This window comes from Borostomias antarcticus, assembly GCF_949987555.1.
Source record: "Borostomias antarcticus genome assembly, chromosome: 13".
Taxonomy (NCBI): Eukaryota; Metazoa; Chordata; class Actinopteri; order Stomiiformes; family Stomiidae; genus Borostomias; species Borostomias antarcticus.
Window position 1 is genome coordinate 9471674 of NC_140246.1, and position 11733 is coordinate 9483406.

Consider the following 11733-nt stretch of genomic DNA (forward strand, 5'->3'; position numbering starts at 1 on the left):
AACCACAGAACCACAGCAGCATTTCACTTGATAACACTATGTGTATGTATGTGTTGTAAGGAGGGAGTTAAGATTAGGTGGACTCCAGATGCTGGCCTTAGGTCAGTTAAAAATCAAGCTGATGCTAGCTCCGTGCATTGAGCCAACCTGACCATAGTCTTGCGATGCCAGACTAGAGACTGACTCGTGAGTAACTTGACCCTAGACTGTGCATGTGTAGAAGTGAACCACATATGAAGGGAAGGGATGAGATTTCCCAGGTAAATAACTGTCTACTGTTGAGATGAACCACTATTACACAGCCTACCTGTAGTAGAGGGTGTCCTGTTCTGAATGAATTATAGTAGTTGAAACTATCATTATGTCTCAAATAGTTTTTTTCTATGAATCAAATGTCTAAGAAAGTGAAGGATAATAAAATATTTAAATTACATGTTCTTTATTGTGTGATTAATTTCATTGTGATTTCCCACAGAATAACTCACTAAATGGCACATGCACGTTGCCAAGCAGTCGACGTTTTTGAACTGTACCTTTAAGATCTTGTCACATGATGCGGAAGTAAATTTAACAACCCATGCCGCCCCTTGATGCCGCATGTGTGTTTGTTTACCTGACGAAGGTACGACTAGGAGGATTACTAGTTTAGTTTAGAGGATTACTAGTTTAGTTTAGAGGATTACTAGATTAATAGTTATTGCGAAATGAGCAATAGTGAACGAAAAGCGTATTGACGCTGACTTTGTTAATGGAATAAATATGTTTTAACTTAAATCTCAAGTAAATTCAATATTGCCTCAGCTAAAATTAGCTAGCTATGTGTGAATGTTAATGCCTAGCTAGCTAGCTCGCTACATTACTTTATAATGACTGGATGATGCATGTTTCAGGGCACGACTTCAAGCCTCTTTAATTAGCCTATTTCTTTCACTGCTTTGTATCCGTTTACTAACAGGAGTCACAATCGTGGATATACATGTTGTCTCTACTGTGGCTTACCTTTTTATCTCTCACAGAAGGTCAGCTGTACTGTCCGATGTCATGACGATGGAGGACGACGCTCTTCCTGTAGGCATCCCTGACTGCTTCATATCAGACCATCAGGGTTTCTTTGGCACCATTAAAAACTGCACCAGGGACTTTGTGGTAACAGAGATAGACATTGATGGCCACCTGGTGACTGAAGGCCGCAGCTCAGATGTGTCCCAGGCAGGTCTCCACTCTGACACGGCGGACAGGACTGCTCCTGCCCCGCCTGGGAGGAGAGGGGCTGCCCCAGCATGCAGACCCAGCTTCACTCAGGACTGTACCAACCCAGTAGGGCTTACAGATGCAGCAGCCAACCAAAATGATGCCGTTATCCTTCCCAGCCAGGAGAGTCTGGACCTGAGCTCAGTCCTGGGCCAGTCTGTTCACGTGGAGTTGGAGCAGTTTGTCACAACGCTCAGAGGGGGACAGAAGCTGCCGGCCAACCAAGATCTATCCCTGGGATCTTTCCCAGACAAACTCCAGAGGGCCAATGTGCACCGTGCTGTACGACATCACTTCCCCTTCCTGATGACAGTGACCAGCCAATTGGAGATCAAAGTGAAGGAGGACCCGGACTACAAGGAGCTGTCCGGATTGGTCAGCGAGGAGGAGGCGGCGGACTTCTTCAGGTTCCTGGACGCCAAGGTCCCGGGGTCGACATTCACCTTCCGCCCCGATGAAAGGAAACAGAGCAGGACGGCCGTGCATCACTTCCTGAGCCGCAGGTTCGGGAAGCTGGTTGAGACCAAGAGCTTCAGTCAGCAGGGAGAGACCAAGAGCTCCAGTGACCAAGGAGAGACCAGCCAGCGGGGAGAGACCAGGATATCTGTGAGGCTGAGAGAACGAGGAAGGACCATGAAGAGGAAAGCTGGAGACTGTAGAGAGAAGGAGGAAGAGGTCTACACTGGTGAGAGGATAGATCTTAGTGGTTTACACTGGTGAGAGGATAAATCATACTGGTTTACATTGGTAAGAGGATAAATCATACTGGTTTACACTGGTGAGAGGATAGATCTTACTGGTTTACACTGGTGAGAGGATAGATCTTACTGGTTTACACTGGTGAGAGGATAGATCTTACTGGTTTACACTGGTGAGAGGATAGATCTTACTGGTTTACACTGGTGAGAGGATAGATCTTACTGGTTTACACTGGTGAGAGGATAGATCTTACTATACGGTCGAGATTGACGAGCATTGTCAGAGAGACTGCAGATTCACAAGTCACAACTCTAAACGCTTCACTCAAATAGAGACAGGAAACATTCAGATTGCATCGCTAAAAGTGGGTGGAAACAACTTGAGAGTTTAAAAAACACCAGCATAGCAGAACCAATCCAAGGGAGTAAAAAAACTGCCGTTCTCGATAAAGTTCTAGAAATCTCCAGACATATTGGTAGACGGAGATCTCAGAAGTTTTAGGCCTATTGTTTAAATTCAGTCTTCTCTCTCCTTTCCTGTGCACGTGTGTGTGTCCTCCGGCAGCCTTCACTCTGCGTAAGGAGAACGTGGAGACCCTGGAGGCCATCAGCTTGATGGCAGAAGCTCTGGGCGTCCTGCCCTCAGACTTCACCTACGCTGGCATCAAGGACAAGAGGGCGGTCACACACCAGGGCATGGTGGTCAGGAAGGTCTCTGCTGACAGGTACAGCATGCAGTAGAACCCTCACTGGACAGACACTACACACAGTAGAACACATGAACACACAGACTCAGGACTTGTTCACACGTACGCGGGTATTTTTGAAACTGGGGTTTTTCGTCCTTTCGTCCTTAAAAAAAAATCTCATCCACATGAAAAGGCAAAAACACGCTGCCTAGGCTGTCGCTGGCTCATTCTGTCCCATGGCGCCATGGTAACGAGGCTGTAACACGCACATCAAATAGGCTTGCTGTCACATTCACTTCCAGACTTCTGCTCCACTCCAACTATGATTTTGAGCCCTTTATTCGGCAGGAGAAAACAGGAGGGGAACAGCATTTTGGTAACAGTGAGTTGTGTGGTTGAGTCCATATGGTTCTCATTACGGCATTTTATGTGAACAGGAGGTAACGGCGACGTAAAAACAAGCCAAAAACACAAAGTGGAGTTTCTAAAAATGTTCACCCTGGACGGAGAGAAAAAAGTCGGGTTTCAGTGATCTAGACGCCGTTGGCGTGTGGACTGAAGGCCAAATCGCGTCGAAAATTGCCTGTGTATGTGTGGACAAGGCCTCAGCCGGCAGTTCATGTATCCTCTGTGGCAATGTTGGACCACAAACGTGTTTGTGTGTGTGTTCCTGCCAGGCTGAGAGAGAAGGCGTCGGAGATGGCGAGGAGAGGACTCGTCCCGTCCCGGGTGTGCCCGGCGCCCGGGCCCCTGAGCCTTGGCAGACTACAGGGGAACCGCTTCAACCTGGCGGTGCGCGACCTGAGGCCACACCCCCGCCACGGTGGTCCCCTCCGGCAGGACCTGGCCGCTCTGGTGCAGGAGGCCGTGGAGAATGTCCAGGTGACGGCCGCCGCACAGTCCAATCCCTCGGCCGAGCCACTCCCTCTTTCAGATTCAGGCCCCTTATCCAGGCCAACACAGGTCCAAGTGTGTGTGTGTGTGTGTGTGTGTGTGTGTGTGTGTGTGTGTGTGTGTGTGTGCGTGTGCGTGTGTGTGTGCGTGTGCGTGTGCGTGTGCGTGTGCGTGTGCGTGTGCGTGTGCGTGTGTGTGTGTGTGTGCGCGCACTGTATGTGGTGCTTGAACCTTCAGGGTTATTGGTGCTTGAACCTTCAAGGTCAGGCGTGCGTGTGGTGGTCAGATAGGTGTTCAGTAACCTAACCGTTCAGTTTTTCTGCAGGCCAGAGGCTTTGTGAACTACTACGGCCCTCAGAGGTTCGGGGTTGGTCAGAGTGTCCAAGCGGACGAGGTCGGCCTGGCGCTGCTCAAGGAAGACATGGTAACTGACTGTCTGATGCCCACGTGCCAAAACGCATGGGTCTGCATGCAAACAGACATGCACCTGTGTCTGACTGCCTAGTTAATGTGTGTGTGTGCGTGCGTGTGCGTGTGTTTGAGGTGTCGGCGGTGCATCTGTTCTTCACCCCGGAGGAGGGAGACGATCCTCAAAACCAGGCCAAGAGACTCTTCCTCCAGACCGGTGAGATCCCACACACCCCAGACACACCCACTACAACCACCCTGGTAGGTCTAGCTAAACACTAACCTGCGCTGTCTTCCTCTCCTCTCTCTATCTCTCTCTCTCTCTCTCTCTCTCTCCGTCTCTCTCCTCTCCCTCTCTCTCTCTTCTCTCCCTCTCTCTCCCGACCAGGCGACGCCAAGGCCAGCCTCGCCCTCATGCCCGCCTCCAAGTCCCGTGAAAGGCTGATGCTGCGCGCGCTGCACCGCTACGGGACGGGCTCCGAGGGCTGCGCCCGCGCCTGGCTCAGCCTGCCGCACGGCATGAGGGCCTTCTACCCCCACGCCTACTGCAGCCGGGTGTGGAACCAGGCGGCGGCCCACAGGCTGGCGTCGCTGGGGCACGGGCCCAGGCGGGGGGACCTGGTCTGGGCACGCGGAGCGTCGGGAGAAAGGGAGACGGCGGAGGACACCGGCCTTTCCCAGGTGAGCGCGGGGTCGCGCCCCGGGAGAGTGTTTTACGTCGCCGTTCGGTCTCGGGCCCCTCTTAGACACAGCGGTAACGTGAACTCTGTCCTCCGCTCCCGCAGATCCACGCAGTCACAGCTGAGGAGGAGGAGAAGGGAGTTTACTCATTAGCACAGGTACGTGTGTGTGTGTGCGCGTGTGTGTCTTTATTGAGGATGATAATTTCGGACCTCAAGATGTCCGTCTAGGTTTGGTGGGCAAGAGTCTGTGACACAAACGTCCCAGAGACCAATGCACTTTTGAGTGATTTTAATGCAAGCGCTGGCTGGTAGTTTAATCCCCAGAGAACCGTAGGATCAAACAAACCAAAGAACATTTAGAACAAAATACAAATAACATTTAGACCTGCATCCCTTTGTACAGGAAACAACTCTTATCACACATATTTCTGGGCCTACTGCCATCGTTGCCTCTGCTCATTATTTCGTCTTATCTGTGCATCTGCGTCGACTCCCTCACACTCTCCACATGAGCAAATGCAACTCTTATTTGAACGGTTTCTTAGACACACAGGCCACTATCAGTTCTGTACAGGAAAAAAAAAAATGTTACAGATAAATAGCAGCCCCGATCTGTTATCTATCTCTGTGTGCACGCGTGTCTGTCTCTGTCTGTGTGCGTCTGGACAGACAGGCCCTGAGCGTCCATTTGTTTCAGGTGGTTCTGCCGATGCCGGGCAACAGCGTGCGGTATCCAGAGAACGCCCTGGGGGCGTGGTACCAGGCCAGGCTGGCGCAGGACGGGCTACAGAGCTGCCGCTTCCGAATCGCGCCTCTCAGACTGAACCTGCCCGGCTGCCATCGTGCCCTGCTGGCCTTCCCCCACAACCTCACCTACAGGCTGCACGGCCTGGGGCAGGAGGCTGGCGGGAGGGGAGGGGAGGGGGGAGAGGAGAGAGACGGAGGGGTAACAGGGGGAGGAGGAGGTGGAGGAGGAGGAGGGGAGGCAGGGGGAGGAGAAGGAGAGGGCCGGAATGCAGCGTCACCGAAGCAACAGAATGACAGGCCCAGTCTGAGTCTGAACTTTGACCTGGACAGTTCCTGCTACGCCACTGTCTGTCTCAGGGAGCTCATGAAGTATGACCTCTGACCCCACACGTCAGACAGTCTGACATGGGAACTTTGCTCCTGTTTTTCAGGGGGAAATTAGGGTTTTAATGCTGACTCGACTATTGGAACTTCAGGTGTAGCAATGTGAGAGTCAAAGTTCAGTTGCCTTCATGTATTGTTTTGTTGCTTACAGTGTGGCCTCTCTGTGACATGTTGATTCTGATTAAACATGCCTTTGTCAAGTGTATTTTGTGTAAATGTTATTATTATTACAGTGAAAGTGTTCTAGATAGTAGTTCCGATCCCCACAAAACACCTGTTCATAAGTGACACTAGGGGGAGACAACACACCATGAGTTAATAGACTGCAATATGTCTTGAGTAAAGCGGGATGAATGTCACTGACCTACTAGAGGCTATGTGCTGTTTGTCAGTGGTGGTTATATGCTGTTGCCTGGTTAATGGCTAGCTAGTGAATGACCTTTAAAAGGTCACCGGTTATCTCATCTTGACTGACGCTCAAAACTTATATCCCAGGGTGAGGAAACTTAACCTAAACTTAAACCTAACCAGCTGGAGGTATAATGTGGATTTCTTCCTCCATGTATTTTAAAAGCCTCTCCTCTCTCTTCCTCCTGTCCGCTGATGCCTGTGTGGACTAATTAGAGTGAGACTGTCAGGGTGGGGGTATGAGGACTAGTTAGACTGTCAGGGTGAGGGTCTGTCTGTATGAGGACTAGTTAGACTGTTAGGGTGAGGATCTGTATGAGGATTAGTTAGACTGTCAGGATGGGGGTCTGTTTGTGAGGACTAGTTAGACTGTGAGGGTCTGTGTGAGGACTAGTTAGACTGCCAGGGCAGGGGTCTGTTTGTGTGAGGACTAGTTAGACGGTCAGTGTGGGACTGTGTCTGAAGACTAGACAGTCAGGGTGGGGGTCTGTCTGAAGACTAGTTAGACTGTCAGGGTGGGGGTCTGTCTGAAGGCTTGTTAGACTGTCAGGGTGGGACTGTGTCTGAAGACTAGTTTGACTGTCAAGGTTGGGGTCTGTCTGAAGACTAGTTAGACTGTCAGGGTGGGACTGTGTCTGAAGACTAGTTTGACTGTCAAGGTTGGGGTCTGTCTGAAGACTAGTTAGACTGTCAGGGTGGGACTGTGTCTGAAGACTAGTTTGACTGTCAAGGTTGGGGTCTGTCTGAAGACTAGTTAGACTGTCAGGGTGGGACTGTGTCTGAAGACTAGTTAGACTGTCAGGGTGGGGGTCTGTCTGAAGGCTTGTTAGACTGTCAGGGTGGGGGTCTGTCTGAAGACTTGTTAGACTGTCAGGGTGGGGGTCTGTCTGAAGACTTGTTAGACTGTCAGGGTGGGGGTCTGGCTATGTGAGGACTAGTTAGACTGTCAGGGTGGGGGTCTGTCTGAAGACTTGTTAGACTGTCAGGGTGGGAGTCTGGCTATGTGAGGACTAGTTAGTCTATTAGGGAACTGGCCTGCTGGGTTTTTGTGCAGACAGACAGTTGAGTGAGTACGATTCGGTCCACTTCCCATCCAACCGGTCGAGGGCAAATGTTGACCCAATTCACCGTTAAACATGACGACTTAGCTAAAGCCCCGCTGCTAGAGACAGGACGATGCGTAATGGAGGAAGAGAGGGAGCGAGAACAGAGAGACTAATGAAAAACATTCAGTGTTGAAGTGAAATCTTTCTGCTTGAGCAGTTTCCTCCCTCGGTCCTCAGAGACGGGGAGCCAGGCCAGTTCCCTGTTGGAGGGCCTGCTAGTCAACGCCTCAGCGTCAACACACTAAGAGCCCGGGGGAGAGGAGCGAGGGAGGGGTGGACAAGGAAGGGAGATGAGAAGAAGCTAAACCCACACAGGCTTTATTGAGGACAGAGGTGAACCCTCCTGTGACCTCTGTCTGTTAGAACCTGGATGAGACGGGCGGGAATCTTGTGACTGTGACTATCAGACATGGAGAGTGTGTTTGTTGTAAGGATGAATCTATGTGTAGATTGTGTCGTGTTATCTGAATTCAGACAACGCGTGGCCTTGTAAATGTGTGTGTGGGTGTGCGTGCGTGCGTGTGTGTATGCGCATGCCCTCGGCCTGTGGAAGTGTGTTTTTCTATGCTTTTTAAAGTGTTGTTGTAGTGGCTGCCTCTGCATATTGTCCATATGTGACAGTCTGTGTAAACAAGGCTGTCAACTGTGGTCAGGAAAGGCTGGATAAGCATAAACCATGTTTGTGTTTAGTCAAAATACATTGTGTTTGCTGAGGAAAAGAAAGCAATTCTGCAACCAATCCTGCTTTCTTGTTATTTTTCCACTGTCACTGTCTCTTAAATATGAGTGAACTTGGTCTGTTGTCAGTTTTTAAAATGTTTTTCGAGGTCTGAGAATGTTGAACAGCTTGTGGAAAGTACGATTCTGTCCAAGGCACTTTCCAGTTATTGTCCATCACATTTCAGCCAGTTTCAGATCACTTAGCACAGCGGGAGCAGAGCACAGGGTGAAGTAGAGTATCTATCAGTTCTCATGCAGCTATATGTTTACTATCATTGATGGCTAGCAGTACCAGAGCTAATTTAGCTCATATTGGGACAGTAGAGGTACCGCCTGGTACAGCTCTGTCATCTGACCCGGCTGGCAGCACACTGCCCCTGGTTTCAGGTTACAGGACACATCGAGCTGTGGAAAGACAAATATGTGTTTGTGGAGATTAATTCATTGATTGGCATGCCGATGGCAATGCCAGTATAGATCTGACTGGTCTGGAATGTAGACCAGTCAGATCTATAATGCAGAAGTAGAACATTGCTGTCTGTCTGTCTGTCTGTCTGTCTGTCTGTCTGTCTCACTCTGTCTGTAGGTGTCTCTCTGTCTCCCACTCTCGGTCTGTCTGTCTGTCTGTGTCTGTCTCTCTCTCTCTGTCTGTCTCTCTCTCTCTCTCTCTCTCTCTCTCTCTGTCTGTCTCTCCATCCCTGTCTCTCTCTCTCTGTCTGGGAGGCAGCTGCGCCGTGCCATGGTAGAGTGGTATTTAACTGAATCAGGACATAACTGTCAACCCTCGGTTCTCTTCCAATCCTCCCGACCACTGACTAGCAATCAATCAACCCTGGAGACAGGACATACACACGCACACACGTATGCTAAACCAAACCACTCGACCTTCCTCAGTAGATCACACTCCCCTTCTGTCTGAAGCAGGGTAGACAGTGGTAGTCAGCTACCCAAAGGGCAATTGCTGTCAAATATAAATTAACTTTATAAAACAGCCTTTATGTTTGACACCAATTTCCCTCCAAAAGTAGATGAATTCCACTGTCTATCCTGTCTTTCCACTTTTCTAGTACATTGGCTGGGCTGCCAAGTAGCAACAGAACTCGTCTCTTCTCGTCATCGGTGATATTCAGATTTAATCTCCTGTGCTAGCCCGATCAGGTAAGAGGGACTGAGGACCTGTAGACAGTTGTGTAATCACACCCACGCATTCCCAAAGTCTTAACTGCCCTGTGATCACATGGCTTAGGATCACAGTCTGCCTGCCCGGGGACCACCAGAACTCTCTCTCTCCCCCTCTCTTTCTCTCTCCCTCTCTCTTTCTCTCTCCCTCTCTCTTCTTTCCCTCTCCATCTCTCTCTCTTTCCCTCCCTCCTAGTCCAGAGAGTCCAGGCCTACAGCTCCGTAGTACAGCTTACATGTAGGTATGGAGTGTGAGTCTGCAGCAGGCTGAGAAAGTCACGTAGCTGGGGGGGGGGGCGGTGTTCAGATGAGCTGGGGCCCGGCCTCCCTATCTCCCCGCTGTGTGTGTGTGTGCATGTGCTGGTGGGAGGAGGAGATCGGATGACACATTCCCACACTGCCACTCAGCCATGCTCAAGGACGGACGCAATCTGCCATCACATGTGCCTCCCTCTGCAGCACACACACACACACACATACATACACACACACACACACACACAAACACCCACGCACACACAAACACACGCGCACACACACACACACACACACACACACACACACACACACACACACACACACACACAAACACCCACGCACACGCAAACACACACACACACACACACACACACACACAAACACCCACGCACGCAATATCAGTAGTCTGGCATCTAGCGATGGGAGACACGATCAGACTGCCGTCCAGGTTGGAACGTCTCAGGTAGAGGGAGAGAGATGGGAGATGGAGAAAGCTGCAGTTCGCAACCACCTCAGGTTCTCCCACACAACTTCCCTTCTCTGTTCTCTACACGGGCTCCCTCTAGCAGCTCGCATCTACAACACTGGTTGTAGCCTACAGGGCAGTGAAAGGAACAGCTCCCTCCTACCTTCCTTCCCGGGATGTTCGGGTTCCAGGGCTGCTCTCCCTCCAGCGCCAGCCCCAGTTCCCAGGCCCAGCATAAACCCCCGTTCCCAGTTCCCAGCCTTAACCCCAGTTCCCAGCTCCCAGGCCCAGCCTTAACCCCAGTTCCCAGCTCCCAGGCCCAGCCTTAACCCCAGTTCCCAGCTCCCAGGCCCCTACCCCCAGTCCCAGGCCCAGCCTTAACCTCAGTTCCCAGCTCCCAGGCCCCTACCCCCAGTCCCAGGCCCAGCCTTAACCCCAGTCCTCAGCTCCCAGCTCTAGCTCCAGCCCCAGGCCCAGCTCCCAGGTCCCAAGGCCATCAGAGAACTCAGTGGTGCATATCTGTGTGGGGCAGTATTAGTGTCAGGGACCATCACCTTCACCCTGAACTAAAGCTCTTTTAAAGACCTGAACAATGAGGGGGTCTGGGCTCTATGTCACAGGATTTAGTGAAATGTGTCTAAATTGGCATGTGATAGAGCCCTAAGGCCCAAGGCCCTGGGTCTGACCGTGTGAAATGACCAGCCAGCCAATACAAACTTCAGCTGGCCGCCAGAACATAACTCCGCCATGAGAGGATATCATAGTTGGGTGTGAGGGATGACTCAGCCAAGATCTATAATGTGTGCGGCCATGTAATATATGTTTGAAGGCTTACAGCCAGGTCTCCTGTCCAAAGGGAGACCTTATCCGATCCAGCTCATGTTGGTGTCCAGGGAATGTTGTCATCCCCCTCCCGACCACTATGCTCTGCTACTTCGGGGCGCCTGCTTGTCCCGTCACTCCGAGGCCCTTGCGGTCGATCGACGCGGTCATGGCTCTTCTCTGTCCTGGCCCCGCAATGGTGGAATGAATTGTCCACTGATGTCAGTACAGCAGAGTCTCTGCCCATCTTTCGCCGGAGGCTCAAAAGTCACCTCTTCAAGAAGTATTACCAGGATCCTCTCTCTTGAGCACCTATTGTATTTTTATTTTGCTACTTTTGCACTTTGCCATTAGTACTAAATTATGTCCTTAGTCACTTGTTTAGAAAGGAGATGCACTTGTGAGTTCTGGTGAGTAGTAGTACACTGACTACCTACGTTAATTGCAATTATTGTAAGCCGCTTTGGATAAAAACGTCTGCTAAATGACTGTAATGTAATAACTGTAATAGAAATACCGCATTCAGAGCTGTCCAGAGAACATAATCATGGCCTCATCTTCCTGCAGTCTCTACACAGGCCTGTCGGCTGGCAAACACGCTTGTAGGATATTAACATACAAACGAACAACACTGACACTTCAATATAACACAGCAATACGATGATCACATTAGCAATATTTCCCATGTCTACTTTGTTACTGCGGGTCTTGTTCTCCAACATATGTGTGATGGCAGCTCTGTGGGCTCCTGTAAGAAGATCATCATGCGTTCCTCCTCCCCTCTGCCCCCTGGAGGGGCACAGCAACATGACAACTTTTGGGCCAGCCAAGCTGACAACAAACTTTACTAGGTGCCATGAAGGACCTCATTAGAATACCATAGAATCTGATGAGATCTTGTGAGGTTCTTAAGAGCTGTTCGTGAATGTTGTAGGATTCTCTGCATCTCACTGAATCTTGTCTTTTATAGGAGATACCTGGGAGGACTGTCAGAACAGCAGCAGCTCTCTGGATCCAGTC

At 50.6% G+C, this 11733-nt stretch overlaps 1 protein-coding gene across 1 annotated transcript; it reads left to right on the plus strand.

Moving 5' to 3' along the window:
- Window positions 1–582: 582 nt before the first annotated feature.
- pus7l (pseudouridine synthase 7 like) lies at window positions 583–5904 on the plus strand. The gene is made up of 9 exons (XM_084447612.1): window positions 583–622; window positions 1017–1936; window positions 2515–2674; window positions 3316–3520; window positions 3858–3956; window positions 4076–4157; window positions 4329–4621; window positions 4726–4779; window positions 5321–5904. Exons 2-9 carry the CDS (start codon window positions 1042–1044, stop codon window positions 5750–5752), a joined length of 2220 nt encoding a protein of 739 aa, XP_084303738.1. The 5' UTR covers window positions 583–622; window positions 1017–1041; the 3' UTR covers window positions 5753–5904.
- The last annotated feature ends 5829 nt before the right edge of the window (window positions 5905–11733 follow it).